The sequence below is a fragment of the Mesoplodon bidens genome (genome assembly GCF_964165515.1).
Source record: "Mesoplodon bidens genome assembly, contig: HAP1_SCAFFOLD_229, whole genome shotgun sequence".
In the NCBI taxonomy this organism is placed as follows: domain Eukaryota; kingdom Metazoa; phylum Chordata; class Mammalia; order Artiodactyla; family Ziphiidae; genus Mesoplodon; species Mesoplodon bidens.
Window position 1 is genome coordinate 606,121 of NW_027672470.1, and position 26,606 is coordinate 632,726.

A 26,606-nucleotide genomic window follows, 5' to 3' on the forward strand; every position below is an offset into this window, starting at 1 on the left:
AGGACGTCAAGTAATTAAAGCCCCCGCCTTCTGCCAGGGGTGTAAGGGCATGGGGCATTTTGGGAGGGCTGTGTCAGGCGTATGAAGACCAAGACTCGGTGAGCCGCGGGGGGTAGGGGGTCACCTGGATGGGGCCCAGGGCCCACTCCAGAGGCTGAACTGCCTGGACTAGAAGCCACAGTCGTTGCCATGTGAGGAGGAGCCGTGGGGCGCAGCAGGGACACAGAGGCACAGCCAGGACATAACATACGGCCGCTCCCAGGCACAGTGACCCAGGCCAGTGAGGAGCCAGAGCCACATCGTCCTTCAGAGCCGAACTGAACCGTTATGCCAGCGCTGCAACGCGAGGGCTCACCGTTAGCAACCGTTAGCAACCGCGTGTCCCTCCCCCACCTAATGTCCCACCCGTTATTTATGACATCTGTAGTTACTCCACCTTTATTAGGCTCCTGTGGAGATCCAATGCACACCACCAGAGTGAGCCTTTTTCCCAGAGTCCCCAGGGCACAAGCCACCCTTCCCCTTGCAAAGGTGACAATTACCTCCTTCCGGGCCCCCTTCCCAACCCCGCCCTGCCCTCCCAGGGCCCAAACAATGAGGCGGGATTTGGGCTGCAGACCCCAGTGGCCACAACCTCCAGCAGCCCAGGGGTGGAGGGGAGTTGGGAAGGATGCAGAGCTTCCCAAGGAAACCACAGGATGTGGCATTCTGGGAAATTCAAAAGTGCTAGTCCAGTTCTGGCAATCTGAACTCTTCCTCCCCGAAGCTGAAGTCTGAGAGACATTCTTCCTCCCTTTGGCTACAGGGCTGACAAGAAAAGTAGCTGACCTGCAAAGTGAGCACCAGTCAGGGTGGCGGGAGGGGAACACACCTTACAATTATTCTAAAATGTTGCCATTTCCTCCAAACTCTCAGTATTCACGTCTCATTATCAATTCACCACTCTGTTATCAGAGGTTACCACTGAATCAGTGATGACTCCAGAACATCTATAGGAGGGGTTTGGGGCAGGTGAGCAATTCATCCTGGGAAAGAGTGTCTAAAACCAAGTGAATGGCCCTTTATATTAGCATGGGAAGACTTCCCCCATCCCACGATGTCTCAACAGAGCCATTAATCTAGAAAAAGCTACTGTGTCACTTTTCAGAGGTCTACCCTGTGTGCAGACATGGAGAAGACACTTAGAATGTTAAAGTCAGCATGTTAAGTAATTTTCTTCAAATACTATAACTAGCACCCAGTTTACTTTCTTCACAGTCCTTTTCATATTCTATTTAATTTTAGTCCTTTTTAATTGTCTGGTACACCTGTAACACCTAAACTCCAAGAGAGAAGGAGCTTCATCTTTTTTCCAGTGCCTAGCACATAATGGTTTCTCAATGGAACTGATTCCAAGATTGGCCTCATTTAGGAATGGATCTGTTGTTATAATCAGTTTTCCGAAATCTTTACTATCAATACGGAGTCCTTTCCTCTCACATTTCACAGGAAGCTAGACTTCTTAAAGTCCAAAACATGGATACGTTTGAAGTTTCCTTGACTGATTTAAATTGAATTAAAATAATTATTTCGTACAGGAAAAACTTTCAAAATTTTTACATTTTTCAGAACATAACCACCTTTCCTTTCTCTACTTTCTTCCCTTCAAAACAAATTTTGCAACGTTGGGGTGAGTTAAATAATCAGAAAACTAGCCCCAAAATAAGCTCTCAATGACATGAAACACATTTTTTTGCTCCTTTTAAATAAAAATCCTATATACAGTACATTAATGTTTTCTTTTAGAAATTAAGTTGACAACTTAATCCCTAATTCGAGGCATCCATATAACTGGTTTACAGAAAGGTTCTTCAGCAAAATATTTAACACAAGATATATGCTGAGATCTGGGTAATACACCTTACTTGAAAGGCATGAATAGTTTTAAAACACTGTAGCATAATCACACTTAAGGCCATAGTTACTTTGTTCCCAAATCCCTGCAATTCTATTTGAGGGGAGTTCTAAAAGGCCTGTGTCTTCTCCTGTGTCCACAACTGTAGACGTACACTGATGGCCCTCAATCCTGCTCTCCAAACTTCAAATAACGGGCCAGAGGCAAGGCTCGGGACTTGGAAAAGTCCTAGAAATTCCCTGCCTCAAAAGCAGTTTCAGAGTTTCACATTTTCCTAAGGAAGACAGAGCTGAGTAGACATGCCAAAGTCTTCCAAATCCTGCTGCTTGTTTTGAATTATGGCTACACTGGCTGTGTTGAGTTTGTATCTCCATATACTTGAATTAAATCCTGTAGTTCCTCTTCAGTTCTAGCATCTGTGACCTCTTCACAGGGTCTATAGGCCACAGCTATTTTACCACTTTCTGAAATAAAGTTAACAAGGATCAATTCAGAAGTTTTCTTGTTCTAAAACTTCCTGTATACAATGGTAGCACCCAATAATTAGACATTCTTTTGATTTCTAAAAGCAGAAAATAAGAGCATTTTCCTAGAAGTTCCCTCATCTGACACTCCAGTTTTTATCATAATTATTTGTGAAAAAATATATAAGAAGTATCAACTTTGGTTCAAAAACCTTTATGATCTTAGAAATAAGAACTAAGGAATAATGACATAGAAATTAAAAGCTGTGGAAACAAAAATGTTCAATCACAATACAATGAAATAGGAAGGCATTAGGTGGGGGTCAAAATGAGTTCAAACCTGGAGAGATACCACTGGACTATAATAGATACTTCATATTAGAAGCAAGGCAAGGGCCTACTCCTTGGGACCAAACTTCTACCAGATACAGTGAACAAAGCTTTGGAGACAGAGACAGAGACAGCATTTGAACACTCTACTGGCAGAAACTGGCCCATGTACCTTTTGGACAATACAGCTTTCCTCAAGGCAAGCTAGAGCCACCAGGCTTTTTGTCTAAGGAGTTTGGAGTACATATAAGGAATACCTTGGCATTATTAGGAACAAACAACCCAGACATTTAGTTTGGTTCTTTTTTTTTTTTTTTTTTTTTTTTTTTTTTTTTTTTTTTTTTTTTTTTTTTTTTTGCTGTACGCGGGCCTCTCACTGCTGTGGCCTCTCCCGTTGCGGAGCACAGGCTCCGGACACACAGGCTCCGTGGCCATGGCTCGCGGGCCCAGCCGCTCCGCGGCATGTGGGATCTTCCGGGATAGGGGCACGAACCCGTGTCCCCTGCATCGGCAGGCGGACTCTCAACCACTGCGCCACCAGGGAAGCCCTTTAGTTTGGTTCTTAAAGGTTGTTACCCAGAGTTGACAGCTGATGGAGATTCTGCCTGATGACCAGGGAAGTCAAACTTCACTGGAAGGACTGCCCAGGCTGGAAGGCCAAGACCAACCCAGGGTCAACTCTTACAAGCAAATAAGGTCTCTGACAACTTAGCTCGGATTTTCTCTAAGCCTGAAGGGCTGTGAAGCAGGGGAGCAATTCTGTTCTGGGAATCTACTCATCATGAAGTTTCCTTTGGGCACAGGCTGTGACATTCTCACCGCTGTATAACTCGATAGGGAACACAATCAACACTATTCAATAGCATGACCACTTTCAAGGCTCACAAAAACGTAGCCAATTATTATATAAGAATCATATTCACCCAATATATCAGAAATGAAAACTGAAATTAAACTGATTTCAAAAACATAATCTAATAAACTCTTCAACAAGAAAACAATGATAATAATAATAGTCAATATATTTTCTCTGCTTACTATGTTTCAGGCATAGTTCTAAGCTTTTTACATTCATCATCTCATTTACTCTTACAATATCCTCCATTTGGTGATAAGCTGTATTACTAATCCTATTTGCAGATAAAGAAATTGCAGCTTAGAGATATTAAATACCTTCAAATGTCTCTGGCTAGAAAAACCTAAAATTGCAACAACAACAACAACAACAAAATCTAAGAGACAAAGTTAGGACTCAAACACAGTTGCCCAAGGCTTATAATCACTGCACTATTCTGTAAGATAAGCAAGCAATTGGGGAAGAACTGGATCAAACAGTTTCTGTATGAACTGAGGCAAGTCACTCTACATCTAAACACTGGGGACAATAATATTTGCTGTCATTTTTCTCATAAATGCCACAGAGAACACATTTAAGACTGCTGCTGTGAAAGCATCTGGTGAACGAAAGAATATGTAATGTTTTAGACAACCATTATTTTCATCCAATTAACTTTTCAAGTAACTTTATTTGCTCACTGAAACTGAAGTACTTCAAGGACAATCAAAAAGGTCTTACCTAAGGCCACAATCAGCAGTTTCTGGAATGCGTCTGTCATAGCCTTCTGAATAGCAAGCTTCTGGGTTACCTTCCTTTCCATAAGGAATGATAATGACCCTAAATCCAACCAAAACAGATGAATTTAAAATGCCTGTCTGCATAACTGATTTCTAGGTTATGTGTGTAAAACTAAAAATGCATCTGTGATTCTTAGATCATTATCTTAGTGATTAAGGGCAGGCACAACACTGGGGTACGGGTGAATGTCTCTGTTGTAGGTATACCCTGGCATGGCACATTTTTACTGCTCAGATCTATTCTGGAAGTTCCTAAAACACTCAATGGGAAATGCAAACCAAGAACGTGCACAAATCTCATACTACTCACAGATTTCAAATGGACAAGCTGAGGCTGCACTGCTACAGACCCTGCTCTCCTGTGAGTAAAGGGCTGGATTCATACAGTGAGATAGATTTGGTGGTAGTGCAGATGATCTGGCCTCTCCTCAACCATCACCCACTCAGGTGGATGGTGGAGCCTCCTCCACTCCATTCGCTAACAGCTCTGCCTCTGAGTTAAAACCCTAAGCCCAAGTGCCATGGATTCTAGGAAAAAACTCAGTACCAATGGGAATCCCCTTTCTAGGGATCTACATTAACTTTTTCTGCTCAGGCCCTTCTATAGGAGGCAAAGGACTGAATATTTACACAAGAGTTTATTTCAATCTTTAGACAATGATTTTCTTGGGATAACTGAAGGCCAGAAGACATCTGTATTTGAAGGAATATTTTAGCACATAACAAATTATTAACAACAACAACAACAAAAACTCACTCATCTTCCTTCCTCCTAAGCTTCTCGGCAGGCGGTCAGTTCTAAAATTCTAAAGTTTAAGGTGCTGTCAGGTATTGCCTAAGATAAAAACCTATATTGTCAGGCAGAAAAAATCTGCCCAGGGCTTTAGTGGCTTAGAAAAGTGATGATGTGCCTGAAAAGGTGAGTTTCAGAAAGAAAGGAAAAAAAGAGAAATCCCACTCCCTCACCTCCCCACACACAAACATACTGGAAAACAGACCTTCCTCCAACTTATGCAAAGGTTCCTCAGCCATGACAACTCCGGGACTCCTGCACTCATGGGAGGGCAACACCACCTCTAAAGCACAGAAGAACTTCAGGCTTTGCTTCTGAATTGGTGTCACAATAGTTTCATTTTCCCTTTCTTCAAGGTTAGAAAGATCCTGAAGCTCTTAGGATTATGAATTAAAGGCTAGACTTCAAAATATCCTGTTGTTAGAAATAAAAACAAAACTCCAGCAATCCCAGGTAATAGTTTAGGTATGCAATAGCTTCAAAATCAAGTTGGGACTTGCAAATGAATGACTAGATATGGACAACTATTTTTTATCATATACCATACAAATACTGGAGAAAATTATGGACACCGCCATCCAAGTCATTGAGATTATCACTAATTCTAGGTGGCAGGCCAATGCTCACATACTTCCATGTGGAAGGCTCTCACATCTCCTCCCCATAGCCCTGTTGTATTCTTCTCTCTAAAGTCTAGGAGTTCAATGTTGAAAGGAGTCTGGTTAGTCAAAGAAAATCTACAGAGTTCACCTTGATGATCCTTTTTGACCACCCATTGAAACCAAAGTAGTGATTTGCCAATTCTTGGCATCTGGAGCTGTTTAGGGCCAGTGTATTATGTTGAACCGCCTTATGTCTGGTGCCAAGACGAACCTAAAGACATAAAAGTCCTAAAAATATCACAATCCTACATAGAGACTTGTTTTGGATATACCTGAGATTTATCAATACCAATTTCCTAGAGTGGTTGTGAAGATTAAGTAGGACATTTTAAGCAATGAGCTCACAGTCAGCCCTAAATAAATGTTATTTATTATTTTTAAGTCAGTACTTTTCTGCATCATTTCCAGGGCCCCTGATTAACCGGAAGGTTCCCTGACCTCTGGTGGTGAAAGTGATGATGAAAACAACCAAGGAAGCCCAGCAGAAGCCTATCATGGGGCTGGGGGTAAGCAAAGGATGTGAACTGTTTTACTTGTCTCATCCTGTAGCTCCTGCTTGAGAATATGACCTGAAGAGGAGGTAAGATGGACCTGCCACTGAATCAGGACCTTAATCTGTAGCACCCCCTCCCCAAGTTACTAACCCCTGTTAGAAGAGGGAATACCTATACCTCTATAAATGTAAATAAAGCAACCAAAAGAAGTAGGGGTTCATCTGCATGAACAAGCTTCTTGGAGAGTGCAAATATTTCCAGTCTTAACTCTCTAAATAACTTACATATTACTGTGGATTTTTTACATCACTAGTTCTTTCTTAAATATCTCTTTCCACTTTGAACAGGGTGTAGTATATAAATATACTCATAAAAATTCAAATAATACAAATAAAGTCAAAGCATTGTTAATTCTTTATTGATTGGTTTGTGCATCTTCCTCTGTCACTAGTTTATGAGCTCCTTAAGTGCTTGAAGGAACCATATATTATTCTTTCCTTGTTACCAGAAGCAAGCATAGATCTTGGCATATAATAGAGGAGTGATGGTCTGTTGACTGAGTGAATGAACGAGTACATAAGAAAATGAAATTACTTTCTCCAACTGAAGCTGCCTGCTGGGAAGGAGAAATGAAGACTAATTTTTAAATGTTGAGTGTCGCATGAGAGGCTAGGCCCTGTACGGTGAGTCATAATGGAGCTGTCCTGGACAATTAGGAAGCTTCAGAAGGGCTCTGAGCCCCTGGTAGTAGAGACAGTTGACATCTGGGATAACCTTGCCACAGTTCTTGCTGGCAAACATTTCCCTTCGTGCTACTGAGAAAAACTCAGATACATTAGGCCTTTCCTTCATTTTATTTTAAGATGTTATTCACTTTTCTGTATTTATAAAAATACAGGGGGAAAATGATAAGAATTATGTATACATGCCAATGAATAAAGGAACACATAACTGGAACTTCCCTGCTGGTGCAGTGGTTAAGACTCTGTGCTCCCAATGCAGGGAGCCCGGGTTCGATCCCTGGTCAGGGAACTAGGTCTCACATGCATGCTGCAACTAAGAGTTCACACGCCACAGTTCAGGAACCTGCGAGCCGCAACTAAAGGAGCCTGCCTGCTGCAACTGGGGAGCCCTTGAGCCGCAACTAAGGAGCCAACCTGCTGCAACTAAGACCCGGTGCAACCAAATAAATAAATAATTAAAATTTAAAAAGAACACATAATTAAAGTAGGTAACAATATCGGGGGTGTGGGTAGCAAACTCAGGCTCTGCATTAACAAAAGAAATCTAGGGCTTCCCTGGTGGCACGGTGTTTGAGAGTCCGCCTGCCGATGCAGGGGACATGGGTTTGTGTCCCGGTTCAGGAAGATCCCACATGCCGCAGAGTGGCTGGGCCCATGAGCCATGGCTGCTGTGCCTGCACGTCCGGAGACTGTGCTGCGCAACGGGAGAGGCCACAACAGTGAGAGGCCCGCGTACCGCAAAAAAAAAAAAAAAACAGAAGGTGCAAAACTGTTTCCTATCCCAGACTCCTATCTTCCGTCTAACTGACACTTCAGAGAATCAAAGTCCACACCGTGTAGGATTTTTCCCACCAGTACAAAACACTGGCTCAAGTGCAAGTTCGAACTGGCTATTAATTCAGTTCAGCAAACATTTCCTGAGGCCAGGCCCTGTGTTAGCAGCACTATACGCAAAGAGGAAGCATGCCATCACTGCTTTCAAGAAACTCAGATTCTAGCAAGACAGGCAAAGCACAAATGGAAAATAGCAAGAAATACCTTCCATCTGCCGAAAGGCATGAGCTGCCCTCAAAAGAAGAACACAAGTTCACTGTGCAGAGATGATAGGGAGAGCACAGGGGAGTTTATCAGAGAGAATGCACAAGAAGTCACCAAGACAAGAAAAAGCACATGATACACTCCAGGTGTGTCAGAGAAAGAGGGAAAGGAGCTAAGAATGCCCTCCAATGCCACAAGAAGTGAGGGCTTTATTCCATAGCAATGGAGCATGATGGGAGGTGTTTAAATAAAGGAGGAACCTATCGGGCAGTGCAGTGGTTGGGACTCCGCGCTTCCTCCACAGCGGAAAGGGGCGGGGAGAGGGTTTGATCCCTGGTCGGGGAACTAAGATCCCGCAGGCGGCATGGTGTGGTCAAAAAAAAAAAAAAAAAGAAGGAACCTATCATGTAGAAGTCCTGTGAACAACTGGTGATAAGCAGGCATTGCCATTAATAACAGACCACTAAGCAGTCCAAGTAATAGAGATTGAGAATTCAAGCGCAGCCTCTCCTGAGCTATACCACTCATAATGCAGGGAGCAGCAATCCTGGGCAAAGAAGACCTAAGATCCTCTGACCTGACAGTCACAACACTGCTCCGGCGGACCACGCTTGCAGACCTCCCACCACCATCTCTGTCAGTTCCGAGACTGCTCTTCTTGCCTCTTCCCACCCTCGCTCACTCTCCCCACTTTCTACCTCACCAAACGGCCCCAAGGTACAGGTCTCCTCCATCCTTCCAAAGCTCAATTTATGCCACTTTGCTTTTAAGAAAGACCCACGTTAGTGCCTGTTTTCCCAACCAAAAGAAATCCAAGGAGGTATCTATTTTCACAAAAAAGGGGGGAAAATGAGAACAGTGCCCGGCACGTGTTGTGCAGCAGCCCGTACAGAGGCAATTCGCACTGTGCGCTGCAAAAGCGGGTGCAAGGGGCACCACCCAGCTCCTTTCTGGGAACCACACTCAGCACCTCAGCATCAAGCCACCATAGCTTTGAACTGTCACTGAGCTTCTGTACTTTAGCTCAATTTATTTTGTGCATCCGTTAGCAAGATGTGTCCTATGGTCACTGCTTCTTCGCTTTACGCCACTTCGGCTTATGAAAGGTTTCATGGGAACGCTTTGCTTTCAGTCATTGGGGGGAACCCATACTTATTGTCCTCCCGCCTCCCTCCAGCCTACGCATCCACTCTCGGCCTGGCCTTTCCAGCTTTGAAAAGACAACCTGGCTCCGCCCTCTACCGCCTATATACTGCAGTGAAAGATGAGGGGAGAAGCTGACAGGCAGACAAAAGGCAGCAGCAGTGAGTGAGGCCTGACGACAGACAACGGAAGAGTTCCAGGCCCCTTCAACTTTTGAGATGTTTGGTATAATAAAAAATGTAGAAACACCTAAGGGATGGGATGAGAAAGAGCTCAAAATGCACTTCAGTATTTGTTAGCATTTGTTAAATATGGGTGGTACATACACGGGGTACAATGTAATATTCTCCACTTTTCTCAGTATGAAATTTTTAATTAAAAAAATACCAAATCACGGTTTTAAAAATTACAGGATATTTAAAATGTTTATACATTTGACAAGTTAATACAACACAAAAAATGAAATCTAATTGTGTAATTCACAAGGTAATCCAACAAATATTTAGAGTATTGTATCCTCAGGCATTACATGGCCTCCCTTTAAACTTCCTCAGCTCTCCCTCAGTGGGCTATAATTCCCAGTTTACTTTAAGGGAACTTCAATATTTAAGTTATGGTTGGTGTTTATGTCCCTTATACAAACATGCATTAATTTGGGGAAATCAATTATCAAACAAACATCAAAAGTAATCATTTCTACATTACTAATGTGACTTTGCCCATTAGAGATCAGAATGGCATTACAAGATCATCAGTCACTTATTCTATAGGCCAGAGTTGATGCTATTGGCATTTTGGGCTGAACAATTCTTTGTTGCGGAAGGCTGTCCTGTGCTTCATAAATGTTTCAGCAGCATCCTGGCCTCTGACCACTAGGTGCCAGGAGCACGTCTCCTGACTTACGACAACTAAAGATGTCTGTCTCCAGACATCAGCAAATGTCCCCTGGGGGGCAAAATCATTCCTGGTTGACACCTACTGATATAAACAAGCATATAGTGTTTGCTTGCCAAATAACAGCAACAGAAGATGGATAAATCCATGGATTCCAAAGGTCCTAGAATTAGCAAATCTTCTCTATAAAACTCCTAGCCCACATCTAGAGAATATTACAAAAAGAAGCAAAATGAAAAGAAAAACTAACAACACATGAGCTAAAATCTTTACTAGGGACAGAACACAGCATAGTGATCCAAAGCACAGACTTGGAGCCAGAGGACTTACATTCAGAACTCACCAGCTGTCACTCACCAACTGTGTCACTCACCAGCTGTGTGACCTGGAGCAAATGACTTAGCCTCAAGTATCTCAACTTGCTCACCTCTAAAATGGCAAGCAGACAACTAATACCTACCTCCTATGGTTATTTATTTTCACTTAAGAATTAAGCGAAATAATACATGTAAAGTGCTTAAAAGAATGCCTGGCATACAGTGAGTGCTCAGTAAGTGTTAGCTATTGTTATTTCACTAAAATTCCATATTTTCAATTTATACAAAGTGGAAATCACTTTACAGATTTCAACATACAACACTCTATTTTTAGAAAATAAAATATCATGCTATGTAACTACTTTATCTACTTGACAGAGGAATTATTTTCACCCATTTTCACCATCTCGGTAAAATAATAATGGTTATGATTATGCAATCATAAGAATGATTATGCTCTCCAATAGCCATTGGAGAAACAAGTGTACTTGTACATCGCTGACAAACACAAGCTAACCCCTAAAACTGGCTCTGAGGGAAGATCACAAAGCCTACCGTCAACATTAATCACCAAACATATTAGCCAGGGATATCTCAATAAAAGTAACACAGAAGTAGAGATTAGGGACAGAATTACTAACTCCGGGAGCTATGGGGGGGAAGTGACTTAATTTCAAGAGTTAATGTCTCTGATATGTAGGCTCAGGTGCCCACCTCAGCACTGGATATGAAGATGCCTACCACAATTAATCAGGTCCCAACAGTTCATTTCTAACTGCAGTCTCCCTGAACCTCACTGCGGGTACTTCTGTAGCGTAGCTCTCCATACAAGGCAGGTCTCTGGTAACTGCCTTCTCTGGTTCTTCAGAAAACAGCATGACCTGGCTACACGTACTCCTGAAGAAGTTCAAGCGTCTTCTTGAAAAACATAAAATAGAAACTGCCAGCCGAAGTCAAAGTGAGACAATGTCTCAAGCCACACTAAAATGGACTATAAAAAATACAGAGATCTAGAAATGACCTCTAAACGACGCCAGCACCAGACACACCTCACCATGTAGCCAACACTCTTGGCCAGGATACACGGATACACCCGTGTCTACAGCACGCAACCCTGCCATGTAGCGGACAGACACTGACCAAGCTGGGTCTTGTACAGCCTCTGCCACGGGGACAGAAAGGCCCGGAGAAGGGCGCTGAGTCGCTTAAACCCACCAGTGTGGGAAGAAGCACCACGTCCACCCACTGAGAAGGCCACCCCTATTTGCCTTGACTCTTTCTCTTCCTGTTAAAAATTATCCAACTTTCACCAAAAGAATACACAACACTAACTTTCTGCAAACTCCTGCCCCTGTGGGGAACGGCATTCCTGGAGACAAAAAAGCTGGAATCAGTAACCAAGGTTCTAATTCAAATCCACTCTAATTCAAATCCATTAACCCCTGTGATCCGTTGCCGATCTACAAAAAGAGCCTAACAGCACATTAGTCGTTTGACCAGCCAGCGTCCATCCCTTTTTCTGGTAATAAAAGCCCACAGATTCCCTCAGAGTAGGTACCTCTCCGCGCCTCTCAGTCAGCGTGGCTCCGGTGGGCTCGACTCCGCCAAAGAGCCACGGGTGACACGTGACCAGAACTGGCCAATCCCAGTCTCACAGCCTCAAACAGCGATTGGCTCCAGGTCAGACATGTGACCCCATAAGAGCCAATGAGACATCATGAGACTTTTGCTGAGGCTTCTGGGAAAGAGACAGGCGCTCTTTCCGGCTGAATCTAAACGCTGACAGGCTACAGGGGGTGAATATGCTACAGCCAAGTTTCTAACATACAGTTCCTACAACTGAAGTCCATACAGGAAAAGGCAGAGTTGACTCGTGGGGAGAACCTGAGTCCTGATGACTTTACTTGAGCCCTGAATCCAGCTAGCTGTGCCTGACTTTGCAGTTAGGTGAGCCTAACTCAAATTTCTTTCCAGCTTAAGCCAATTTAGGTTGATATTTCAGGCAGCTGAAGCGAACTGATGTATATGTGTATATCTGATTAGTACCTCACAAGATGTGAAAAATGGAATGAACTGATAGCTGGCTTGTAAAACAGTGTATATATACATGATTATTAAAAACACTGGTCACAGGTATTGATTAATAATAACAAGTGCAAAGAGAAAAAAGTGGGCATGGGAGAGAAATGACTTAGTGTGCTATGTGGTTATTCTGACTCTTGAAAATATTCCAAAACATTTGTTTAAACAATTTTATCATAAAGCTATTTCAGCAATAATAAGACGAAGAATAACAAGAGCCATTTGTTGAATGCTTCCTGTGGGCCAGAGGCCCTTGAAATGACTATTATTATGTAATCTGCTTGAGTCCTCATAATGACCTTACAAGGTGGATGTTATTATTATCATTCCCACTAACAGATAAGGAACCTGAAGCACAGACAAGTTAAGTTACTCACCCACAGTTACACTATAAATAAAAGGCAGGATTCAAATGCAGACATTCTGATGCAGCTCGTGCTTTTAGCCATGACACTGAATCTGAACCTACACTCAGAGTTCTAATGCTGTTCCAGTGAAGCAGAAACTCAAACTCAGGCACTCCCCAAAGCATCAAATGGGAATGTAATATACCACTATTTTAACCCTGGAAGAGTCTTAAGGACTAATTCCTACATAGTTCTGCATTATGAAAGTATACATATTTAACCACATTAGTGATTATCATTTTTTTAAAAAGTGTGAAAACCCTCACAAACCTCAACCAATTGCATCCTTTGGTTAAACAAAAGTCCTAGATGTTCCCAAGACTACGAGGTATATTAATTAGTACTACCTTTCCAGAAAATAACATTTGCACCTTCCACAAAGTCAACTTTATGAGGACATTCCCATCACTAAGTTACTTTTCACCGCTTTTATAGAACAGAAACTTATTTTAAAATCTACCCATCTTAGTATAATATAAAAAAGAAAAAAATTTATGAACTGGACTTTCTCAAAATTAAACCTTTTTCCTCTTTGAAAGACACTATTATGTTAGAAGGATACGAAGCCAAGCTAAAGACTGAGAAAAAACCAACGGCAAATCACATACCTGAAAAAGGATTTGTATCCAAATATATAAAGAATTCTCAAAACTCAACAGTAAGAAAACAACCCAATTAAAAGCTAGGCAAAAGATTTCAACGGCACTCCACTAAGAGGATCTAATGATGGCAAATAAGCACATGAAAAGATGTCCAATGGCATTAGTCATCAGAGAAATGCAAATTAAAACCATGATAAGATATTACCACATACCTATTAGAATGGCTAAATTAAAATCACTGATAGTGTCAGTGATGTGGAATAGGTGGAATTCTCGTACATTGCTAGTGGGAGAATATAAAATGGTACAGACACTCTGGAAAAAGGGTTGACAGTTTCTTATAAAGTTAAAAATATACTCACTATATCACCCAGCAATCCCCTCTCCCCAGAGACAGCTACCCTAGAGATAGAGAAATGAAAACTATGTTTGCACAAAAGTCTGTACACAAATGTTTACAGCAGCTCTATTCTTAAATGTTAAAAATTGGAAACAATGCAAATGTCCTTTAATGAGTGACAATGGAAAACTACTCAGTAATAAAAAGGAATAAACTTTCAATACATGCAATAACTTAGATGAATCTCAAAGACAGAGTAAAAGAACCCAGTCTCAAAAGCTTACATGTATGATTCCATGTATAGGACATTCTCAAAAAGACAAAACTATAGCGATGGAGAAAAGGTCAGTAGTTGCAGAGGTTATAGGATGGGGACAGTTAACTATAAAAGGATAGCATCAGGGAATTCTGGGGGGTGATAATATTATTCTGTATTCTGATTGTAGTGATGGTTGCACAAACTACACGTGTTAAATTAACAGGATAAAAGAAAAAAGTTAGTTTTACTGTATGATAATTTTAAGAATAAAATTTTAAAATTATTTTTAAATATGAATCTCAATGTCACAATGGACACGGTTTTTAAAAACTGGAAGGAAATAAAGAAGGATAAGTTTGTTAATAAAAGGAAAACCTGGGCTTCCCTGGTGGCGCAGTGGTTGAGAGTCTGCCTGCCGATGGGGGGGACACGGGTTCGAGACCTGGAATGGGAGGATCCCACATGCCACGGGGCAACTGGGCCCGTGAGCCACAACTACTGAGCATGCGCGTCTAGAGCCTGTGCTCCGCAACAAGAGGGGCCACGGCAGTGAGAGGCCCACGCACCATGATGAGGAGTGGCCCCCGCTCGCCACAACTAGAGAATGCCCTTTCACAGAAACGAAGACCCAACACAGACAAAAATAAATAAAAAATAAATAAAAATAAATACATTTAAAAGGAAAACCTATACATTTCCCTTTCTGCAAATGTAGGTTTTCGAGGCAAGAGTAGAGCCTCAGAAAGAATGTCTGCAAACAGGACAATCACTAGTTCACTAAGTACAAAATGTAGGATACTTTTGAAGAATCCCATCACAGCTAGATAACTGGTCCAGAACCAAAAGTAAATACTGGAAGAAAAAGGAAATCAACAGTGTTCCACAGAGGTGGTAGGCAGACTGGCCTGGACTAAGACATGTTCAGTAATAGATAATAAGGTTGCTGATTTGTAAGCATCATTCTCGTCCCACTGTGGACTTCCTTCTGCGACAGTATAAGGATACCACCAGATCATCTTGAAATCAAGTCATGAAATGTACTTTTATATTTTTAAAAATCAATTCTTGTCCTTAAATTAACTTTTCTTATTAGTTTAGTCATGGTCCTCTATTACTTCTAAAACATTAAATCTTATTTGATTAGAGACCGACTTCAAAAAATAAAAATAAACTGTGATCAAATAGCAGGAACAAAGAGTAGTAACTAAAATTTCTTCAATCTAAACTGAAGATGATTTCTGTATCTCTGTCTTTTACATTTGCCTCCATTAAGGGAAAAAAATGATGTGAGTCATAATTAACTTGGCTGGAATGAATCAGACTGCATTTGTAAAGGTTTCAGAAGACCAATGAGCTCTGCTAAACAGTACCACTATCCACCTGAGCAGAAATTACTATCCATAAGTTTCTTTACATAACTAATGAAACAAAAATTTAAACAAAAGAAGAACTACTAGAAAAATATTAGAGATGCATTTTTTAAGTCAATAATTTGCCTCATACTTTATTATTTTCCCTGTGGAAACCCAATTATTACCCTGAAAACAAGACCACGTTAGAAAGTAAATGCATTGTGACAAAAGAAAGAAAAGGCAGATTGATACATTATTAAAATAACTCACATGCCATACCCTGAGGAGTAAGGAAGCCATGGCAGAGCAGGCCCCTTTCTCCTCAATGGACAGCACAGCTGTGGGGAAGACACTGCAGCTAGCACAAGCGTGTCACACTTCTTCAGAGAGGAAGCAAGTTACACACCGCTCTAGAGAGCGCGCCCATAAACTGACAGCCACGCTCATTACCCAACGTCCAGGCCACCCACAGGCTGACTGCAACCCAACTTTCCCACCATTCCCACACAGGCCCCAGGAACCGTCAGGCCTCTGAGGCTCTGCCAATGCCCTTCCCTCTACCCAAATATCCTTTCCCTCCTCTCTCCGGACCTCAATCCTGCCCAGCTCTAAATGAACACTTCAAGGCCTCTTTCCCTAAGAATGCCTCTCTCAAAACCAAAATTACTTCCTAGACAATGATCTGCCTCTTACCCATCCATTATCTTGGATTAAATACATCATGTAAGATGCCTTATCTGACCAACAGAACTATTTTATAAATAGGAGTCATGTTTTATATCATCTATGACATGACATGACAACCAATCAGCTCACTAAAACCATTCAATAAATACTCTAATTGAATTTCCCAAAGAGTTGACCTAAAATAACCTAAATGCTAAGCATTTCAAGAACTGTCCTGAACCAAATTCACTTCTCATTTGAATGCCAATGTCATAGATAGGGATGTTGTATTGTCTTTAATGTACTTGCCTTTATCCAAAACTAGAATCTCTGATGAATCTATGGGACACACATGTAAAATATTCTGCAAAGGAAAAAAGCTTTATTTATTGTACTCTGCTTAATATTCAGCCAGACTTGCATTTTTCTCTAAAACTTATACAATTACTGAGTATGCAAAAAGCATTAGAAGAGAGACTAAGTCTATTGAGAAGAAAACTGGAAGCGAAGGTCATCAATCATTTTCTACTTTGAATAATCTCTTTCATAAAGAGGTAAATTCTCCTAAATTCCAGAATGAATGGAATTCAATACAGCAAAGTAAAATGCTTTAAATACATAAAATAAATATCTTGATGGACCTTCCACCATCTGTTTTAGTAACTTAAATTACAAAAAAGAACCCTAAATTTAAGAAAAGTTATATCAAGAGCTAAAATTGAGATTTTTTTTCCATCTATTACTTTGATTTTCCTGACCCATTTTTGAGAACTGTCAGCATTCTGGATCAATAATTCCAAATTATTTCTTGAAGAGAGTGAGATTCCTCCCAAGTCATTTAATATGCTTACTAATCAATAAAGATATGAAAAAACAAAAAATCCATATTTATGAAGCAAGCAAATTATATTAAAAGTCTGACTTTGAGAAAATGTTGCTGCTTGCCAAGAAAATTTTATTATTATAAAATATTTTCTGTCATTTGTATTTCTTCATTTTCCCTTCCAGATTATCTGTGTAGCCTTGTAAACACATCATAATCCAAAGCAGTGGAGCTTTATAAATAAAATGTAAATCAACGCAAGAGAGCCAACTGCATAATTAAAACAAAAGTGTACCGTGCTTCCCTGGTGGCGCAGTGGTTGAGAGTCTGCCTACCGATGCAGGGGACACGGGTTCGTGCCCCAGTCTGGGAAGATCCCACATGCCGTGGATCGGCTGGGCCCGTGAGCCATGGCCGTTGAGCCTGCGCGTCCGGCGCCTGTGCTCCACAACAGGAGAGGCCACAACAGTGAGAGGCCCGCGTACCGCAAAAAAATAAAAAATGGGCATCCCTGGTGGCGCAGTGGTTGAGAGTCCGCCTGCCGATGCAGGGGACACGGGTTTGTGCCCCGGTCTGGGAAGATCCCACATCCCGCAGAGTGGCCTGGCCCGTGAGCCATGGCCACTGAACCTGCGCGTCCGGAGCCTGTGCTCCGCAACGGGAGAGGCCACAACAGTGAGAGGCCGCGTACTGAAAAAAAAAAAAATAGCATACCACCATCATCCCAACCAGATTACAAAATAGCAAGCAGATTATAAAATAATAGTCTACAAGCATGCTTTTTAAAATATATATCTATATGCACTGAATATCTTATATAAAAAGCCAAGAGAGAGAGATGAAACAAAATATTAAAAGTAAACATCTCCGGGGCTTCCCTGGTGGCGCAGTGGTTGAGAGTCTGCCTGCTAATGCAGGGGACAGGGGTTCGAGCTCTGGTCTGGGAGGATCCCACATGTCACGGAGCAACTAGGACTGTGAGCCACAACTACTGAGCCTGCACATCTGGAGCTTGTGCTGCGCAGTAAGAGAGGCCGCGATAGTGAGAGGCCCGCGCACCGCGATGAAGAGTGGCCCCCCCTTGCCACAACTAGAGAAAGCCCTTGCGCAGAAACGAAGACCCAACACAGCAAAAATAAATAAATTAATAAACTCCTACCCACCCACCCACCCCCCAAAAAAAAGAAAAAGACCCTGTCTAGTTCTTTAAAAAAAAAAATAAAAGTAAACATCTCCTTCCCCAAAACCCTAACTCCATTCCAGTCATGAGGAGAACATCACACAAACCCAAGTTGAGGGACAGTCTATGAAATACATGAACCAGGACTCTTCAAAATTGTCATTAAAAAAAGGAACGTCTGGGACTTTCCTGGTGGTGCAGTGGTTAAGAATCCATCTGCCAATGCAGGGGACACGGGTTCCACCCCTGATCCGAGAAGATCCCACATGCCGCAGAGCAACTAAGCCCGTACGTCACAACTACTGAGCCTGCGCTCTACAGCCTGCGAGCCACAACTACTGAGGCCACACGCCGCAACTACTGAAGCCCACGCACTCTAGGGCCTGTGTGCCGCAACTACTGAGCCTGGGTGCTGCAATTACTGAAGCCCGCGCACTTAGAGCCCGTGCTCCGCAGCAAGAGAAGCCACCACAATGAGAATTCTGCGCACCACAATAGAGTAGCCCCCACTTGCCACAACTTGAGAAAGCCTGCACGCAGCAACAAAGACCCAACACAGCCAAAAATAAACAATAATAAAAATAAATAAATAAAGGCATCATCACATAAAAACAAATGAGGAAATAATTTTTTTATAAAAGAATAACTGGTGGGGCAGTGGTAAAGAATCCGCCTGCCAGTGCAGGGGACACGGGTTTGAGCCCTGGTCCGGGAAGATCCCACATGCTGCAGAGCAAGTAAGCCCGTGCGCCACAACTGCTGAAGCCCACACGCCTAGAGCCCGTGCCCCACAACAAGGGAAGCCAACACAGTGAGAAGCGCGTGCACCGCAATGAAGAGTAGCCCCTGCTCGCCGCAACTAGAGAAAGCCCACACACAGCAACGAAGACCCAACGCAGCCAAAAATAAATACATTAAATAAATTAATTTAAAAAAAAGAAACTAAAGAGTCAAAAACAAACTAAAGAAATAAAATATATTTTGGGAAGAAATAGGAAAAAATTATACATGGACTTGATATCTGATAGTATAACTATTAGTATTACTGAATTATCTTCTTAGGTGTGATAATGGTATTATGTTTATGAAGAAATATGTCCTCAATCTTAGGAGACACATGATGAAGTATGAATGAAATGCCATGTAAGATGTCTGCCTCTTACTTTCAGCTGGCTCAGGAAAAAAAAAATTCTATCTATTTGACAGAGAAAGGGAGACAAGGCAAATTATGACATAACGCTAACAATTGGGTATTGATTATACTATTCTTACAACTTTGCTGTAGGCGTAAAGATTTTCATAATATAAATTAAACTAAGAGTTTTCTTTAACTTAAAAATGATTCAAAACCCAAACTAATCCAGAAGTTATAATCTTCTCATAAATACAAAATATATTTTATTTTATGCTGCTTAACTCATCTCCTCCAAATTAAAAAAAAAATTGAAAAGGGGTGACTTATTTTCCATAGTAAGGAATTATAGCTAACATCCAGGAGTAATATTTAGGTTTCCTTCAAATTGATATTGAATAGAGTCTTTTTAATCATCTGAGCAGTTTATACTGATCTTGGGCTCATTAATTGCTAACTTACCTAGATTTTTTAAATAAAAATGTTTATTTGAATACAATTACCTTATCCCTTAAAGAAGCTGGAAAGAAGATTAAATAACCCAGAAGACACAGTTGGAAACTGTAAAGAAGTATAAGAAAGAGAGTCACTGGCAGAAGAGAAGAGCAGATCTCTGGCAAAGCTGCATTCCATGTACCCTGCCTAGGTCAGACATAGTTCATCTAGAGCCGAAGATCCAGTAGAGACCCATCTGCCCAAAATGCCTTTTTCCAACTGAGAAAGAAGTGAAAATGCTAAGACATATGAGAACATTTGTTGCTGTCTACAGCTAATTGAACCAGAAATCTTTAATACCATTTCCAGTCCTGAAATTCTATTATTCTACATAAAACACCTTTAAAAACAAGTATATATTATCATTTCACACCCATTAGGATGGCTACTATCAAAAAAAATAGAAAATAACTGTTTGCGAGGATGTGGAGAAAGTGGAACCCTTTTACATTTCTGGTGGACATCAAACGGTGCTACTGCTATGGAATACAATATGGGGATTCCTCAAAAAATTAAACACAGAATTACCATATGATCTAACAATTCTTCTGGGTATTTCCCGAAAGAACTGAAAGTAGGGACCTGAACAGATATGTATACACCCAAGTTCACAGCAACATTATTCACAACAGCCAAAAGGTGGAAGCAACCTGAGTGTCTATCAAAAACTGCATGGATTTTAAAAAATGTGGTATTTACATACAATGGCATAGTATTTAGCCTTAAAAAGGAAGAAAATGCTGCCACATGCTACAATATGGATGAACCTTGAAGACAGGCTAAGTGAAATTAGCCAGTCACAAAAAGACAAATATTGTATCAGTGCACTTATATGAGGTACCTATGGTATGAATGGACCCTATTCAAATTCTGAGAAACAGAAAGTAGAATGATGTTTGCCAGGTGCTTGAGGGAGAGGGGGATGGAAGGTTAGTGTTTAATGAGTACAGACTTCAATTTGGGAAGATGAAGTTCTGGAGATGGATGGTGGTGATGGTTGTACAACAATGTGAATGCACTTAATGACACTGAATTGTATGCTAAAATGATTAAAATGGTAAATTTTATGTTATGTATATTTTAACAATATTCCAAAAAAACCCCACAGGTATGCAAGCCATAATACCCTCCTAACCCTCCTTAAAAGGAGTGAGGCCCATGTCCTAATCCTGATGCAAACTTAAGGAATGCTCACTGCCCATTTCCCCATCTTCCCTGCCCAGGAAGAAGAACCACGAGCTGGCAAGGCAGAGCCAGAGCCAGAGGCGGGAAATTGGTCCTGACGTTAGTCCCGCTGAAGAAACTCAGAAGAGCCACAACAGAGGGTAAGGCCCAAGAAGACGGACAGAGGCAGGCTAGGGAAGAGAAGGCAAAAGCAGAAGGAAGGAAATCCCTGAGAACATGGGCAGCTGATGACACTGGGAAGGGACACCACAGCTGTGAGGAAAAGGAGGATCAGACAACAGGGGAAATCAGAGAAGGGAACTGCCCCAAGGTAAGGAAAGAGAGGAGTAGGAGAAAAAAGAAGAATTGTAAGCCAGAAGGAGATTCATTCAAGAAGAGACTCTTCCCAAGTATCAGCAGGAAAATGACTTCGTTCCACTGAGGTGGCCATTTGTATCTAAAGAAACCAAGAAAGTTGCTGAAGCCTATAAAAAGTTAGGAAGAAACATTCTTTTCTGTGTAAGAATACTAATATACCCCCATCCACAGAGAACTGTGTACTGCCATTTTTTTCATTTGGTTTTGTCTTTTTTTCTCCCTCAAGAAGAGAACACTTACTTGTTTAGGAATAATTTCAATCAGGGCCTACCTTTTTTATTTGTACCAAACACTAGTACGCCATGAATGAGCTAAAGCGTTTTAATGGCACAGGGGTAAGAGTACAGGCTTGAAGCCAGCTCTGCCTGAATCTGAATCCCGGCATTGTGACCTGAGGCAATCTGCTTAAAAATCTGCTTTGATTTCCAAATCTGCAAAATGGGAATAATAACAGGGCTACACTTCAAGGCATTACTGCAAGAATTAAATAGGGTAAAATATGAAAGCACTTAGAACAGTGTCTGGCCCACACTAATCACTATTAAGGTATTAGCTTCCTATTATACTCCAGACCTAGAACATGAGTTCCAGGAGAGCTGAGATTTTGTCTGTTTTGTTCCCTGTTGAAGCCTCAGGTACCTCACATAATTCTTTGTTGAATAATAAAAATGTATTGAATGCCAGCAACACAGAAGCCCGGAGGAATAGCACTACCTTTCTGTTATTACCAACAACTAAAATCTGCATAACACTTCAGGCTCACAGTTCACAGAGGGTTTTCTATACCTTATCTCAGGTGATTCTGTGACGCTGCCATTATTACCTCCGTCTCACAGACAAACGAAGGCTCAGAAGACGTAAGTGACTTGCCCAGGAATTCTGGCAATTAATGCTACTTCTGTTCACTCTAGACCCCCACCCAGAAAGCTCAGAACATACCCTACTGAACTGTTCAATTCTCCTTAACTACAGATACCCAGAGTTCAAGTTCACCAAAACACTTTATCCGATTTGCTTCAATAGAATTCATGGAGAGGGAGGAAACAGATGAAACAACATTACTAACTATTAAAGTTGAACAATGGGTACAGTGGGATTGATTATACCCTTTCCACTTCTATACATCTGAAATTTTCCATAATAAAAAAATGTAATTAAAAAATAAACTCTTCACTCCCAACATAAGCTCTGCCACTTCCAACTTCCTATTGAGCACACCTGGGTGCGAGGAAAACACCACAGCAGAGAAGTTTCTCAGTCTGAGGCACTGAAGAGAGTGCTGCACTGGGAATCAGGAAGCTTCAGTCTTCACTCTGCTTTATCTAACTGTGAGACCTCACTGGTCCCTCTAGCTCCTCTGGGCCCTGAACTTCCTCATCTGTTCCTTCCAGGGTTAAGATGCTGATTTCACCTTTCTACTAGTTCCTTAAACTCAACACACAAAACCAAAATCATCTTTTCTCTATTCTAAACCCCTAAGACCTGCTCTTCCTCCTGACTTCTGTATTCCTGCTGTCCCATTCTGCCAGCCATCCAACCACAAACACCTCAGCATCATCTCTGACTTAAGACACAGAACTGACTGTTCCTTCCCCTCCTACCTAATCAGTCACCACATCTCTCTGTTCAACCTCCAAAGTACCTCTTGACTCCACCACCTCCTTTCATTCCCAAGCACACTAACTCAGGCACTCATCATCCCTCACCTGGAGTAGTGCCATGAACTCGACTGAAAACCCTGTCTCTAGTTTCTCCTCACTCACAATCCATCATATGCATTCTGCAAAACCCAGTCATGACCTCTCAACAGCCTCACTGTCCACTATGTTCTTTCATGTAACCCAGGGTCCGGGTAATTTGGATACTCAGTTTCCGGACATCCACCTCATTTCCAACACCACCCCTCAGCCTATGCTCAAGCTACCCTTCCCTCCAGAATGCGCTCTTCTTGCCCTGGCGCCTCAATTTCACAGTGGTGCAATTTAAATGCCACCTCCTCAGTTGAAGTGTTCCCTTACATCCGCAAGGGGGCAGTATCACTCCCTCCACTGAACCCCTAAGCACCTTGTCTGAACCCCTCTTACAGCACCCTTCAAATTCCTATTAGTCCTTTCTTGTTTTGGTGCCCCTACTCTCTCTACTAGATGATTCGCTCCTTGTCAGAGGAAATGATGCTTTATTCGTCTTTGTATCCTTCAGAACAGAGCTTCTCAAAGACTGTGCCGTGGCACTGTGGTATGCCATGAATGAGCTAAAGAGGTTCTAGTCAGTCATCCCCTCAGCCCTCCACAAAGAGACTTCAGCAGCCAAAGTCCCACAAGTCAAGCCTCAAGAAGCCTCAAGCAGCCTCCTCCTTCAGCCAAGTATACGCCACGATGACTTGAGAAGCACTAAGAGGACGCAACACGTGGTACACAATGGATGCGCACTAAACATGTGCTGAGCTGAACCTTGGAATAACTCACCCGTTCCCCTTCAACCACTATGTTCTCAAGAAAACGTACCATCCAGACTAGACTCTCTCTGAACACTCTCTCCGAACAGGTTCTGATCATCTTTTTAATAATCACCTGTTTATTAGCTGGTTATACTTGCCTTACCATCCAAAGCCCACATCGATAGTTTACTGATTAAAATAGCAAAGGATATGAACAAACAATTCACCATGAAGAGACTCAAAGAGAAAAATTCAACATTATAGAACAAAGAAGTACAAATGCCACTTTACACTATTAAATAAGCAAAAACTTTTAAGGAAACAATGTATTTATATCCAGTTATGGCGAAACAGGTACATCTGTATATCTCTTAGTAGTACAAACTGGTATAACATTCTTGAAAAACAGTATGGCGATATATATATCAAAAGCCATAAAAACATTCATACCATTTAACACAATAATGCATCCAAAAATTTATCCTAGAGATATAATTAGCCAGAAGAAAAGTACAATAATATCTACAATAATGTACATTAAAGTATTAACTGAAAACGAGCCAGCAACATAAATAACTAACATAAAAAGAGTTAAGTAAATTATTGACGGCATGACTTGGTGAAATATTTTGCAGCCTCTCAAAGTGTAATCATGTCAATTAAAATTGTGACAACTATAACATGGAAATGTTTCATAATCTAATAAGTAGGAAAAATTCAAATTATATACATTATAATTAAAAAGGAGTACAATAATCTATGTGTGTGTGTATGTATATATATATATAGATATAGAGAGATATATATCTCTCTATATATATTTTTAACAGAATGCCAAAAATAAAATCAACTGTTTTAGGGGTAGTAACCCAAATATTTAACAATTTACTTAATAACAATTCTTAAATTATTTTATAATTTAAGAGAGAAAGTTCTACCATACTGAGCAAACTTAGGGGTCCCAGGATGCAAACTCGATATAGTCTCAGGAAGAGGTCCACACCTCTCTTTTATTGCTCACTTTGGCCTTAACTGAGAACGCTCATGTACTTCTTATCACAATGACCTATGACAACCCAGACCCCAGCTTTCCAAGGACCAAGAAACCAGCTCAGCTAGCCTTCTGATCATCCCCATGAACCTGTGGGGGATGAATCGTGCAAACTACCCTAACTCAAGAAACAAAGAACCCCTACAACAATGTTTTACTTTAGCAATCAATAAGTAGCCAAGCGTAAGTTTAATTATAAACCCTAAAAGTATATAGCATTGTCTCATTAAAGTCTCTGGGACTAGCGTTAAAAATACATCCAAAAATAATTTTAGCACTGATGCCCCACAAGGACAATATTAGAACAGTCTTCTAATTGTTTTTCTGTAGTATTACCATTTTCTTAGTTTAATACTGAATGGCCAAGATACTATAATGGACCAAGAAGATTAATTACTGTGAAAGAATAAATACTCAAGACTAAAGTGTCATTCTTAGGGCATTTCAGCAATAAACAAATAATTTGAAGGACTAATACAACCATTAGGAAAAAAGTTTAACCTTCTGTTTCCATTGATATGTTCCTGGTATCCAGATCCTCAGAAATGCAGATATATAGTCATTCATGACAATGCACACATAGTAGATAACAGGAAAAACAGACAATTTAACACTTAACCTGTTCATCAGAGCACTGGGCGATCAACACTCAAGAATGTTGACACAAAAACTGAAGGACCTCTGAAGATCCAATCATATGCAGATAGGTTGAATCCCTGTGCAGTTACTCATTCAAAACAGAAGTGGAAGATTAACCTACCCTCCCTTCTCTTCAAACAAACGGACAAAGCATCAGGCAGTCTGTTTGGAGTAGGTTCACCATCATCCAGTCGGCCCCAGAAGTAGCCAATTCAGTCAGGTCACCGCTGCTGCACCAGGGCCCTACTTCCTCCACCTTGTCCCAGCTCATCTTGCTGACCAGACACCCTCCTCTAGATTAAGTCCCTTTTGTCTTTTCCTCAGGCATTACCAAGTCCTTGCTTTGTAAAGAAGGCTCTCCCAGACCTTACTCACCTGCAGTTCACTGCACTGGGTATCACCCAAAGAGCCCATCAGAGCTCTTTATAATTTCTGAAAGAGAGAGAAGGAACCTTTTAATACATACTAGAAAACACCACTGCTGATGTATCAGTTCTGAAGCATTTGTATCCAGTGGTCACAGCATATGGTCCTTTGGTCCACAGTACTTCAGTAAAATGTAGCATAACCAGCCAGGACCAAGAGTCCTGAGATAAGGGTCCAGAGATAAAAGTTTGGTTTAATGTTACTACTAATCAGCTGTATGACCTTGGGAAAGTCACTTGACTTCTCCAGGCCTCAATTTCCTCATCTGGAAAATAAGACAGACTAGATAGAAGCAGCAGAGCATACTGCAGTGGAAAGAGAACACCCTTTCCAAGGCACAACGCCAGCACCACTACTTACTGGTCTTGTGACATTATGTTCGTTAATTCACATTTAACCTAAATTTCCTCTGCAAAGCAGAAATAACAGCTATCTTGGAGTTGTTCTGAAAACTAAAGGAAACATAATGAGTTATAAAAAGCCTAGAGTAAGTATACTGTGCATCTCATCATAAAATTCCACAAATGATAATTACCAACATTACTCCCAGCCCTAAGGTTACGTGAATTCAATTTCCAAATAGTTATTTCCTTACAAGATCAACAAATCAAAACTTTACCAACGTGACAATGCAATTAACTGTTTGAGTGTTTCACTAACAATTCAATTACAGTTATCTTAAACTAATGGAAGTTTAAGATTAACAATAATAATTAACATCACAGGAAATAAGGGTGGAATACCTGCCTAACATCTAAACGGGTTC

General features: G+C 41.2%; 1 protein-coding gene across 1 annotated transcript; it reads right to left on the reverse strand.

Annotated features, from left to right (window-relative positions):
* Positions 1–726: 726 nt before the first annotated feature.
* LOC308610139 (RAD52 motif-containing protein 1-like) lies at positions 727–26,182 on the reverse strand (the record flags this gene model as incomplete). Its single annotated transcript, XM_081259396.1, has 6 exons — positions 25,790–26,182; positions 5,867–5,989; positions 5,322–5,490; positions 4,265–4,363; positions 2,273–2,358; positions 727–828 (listed from the first exon to the last, which is right to left on the reverse strand). Exons 1-6 carry the CDS (start codon positions 25,826–25,828, stop codon positions 727–729), a joined length of 618 nt encoding a protein of 205 aa, XP_081115522.1. The 5' UTR covers positions 25,829–26,182.
* Between the last annotated feature and the right edge of the window lie 424 nt (positions 26,183–26,606).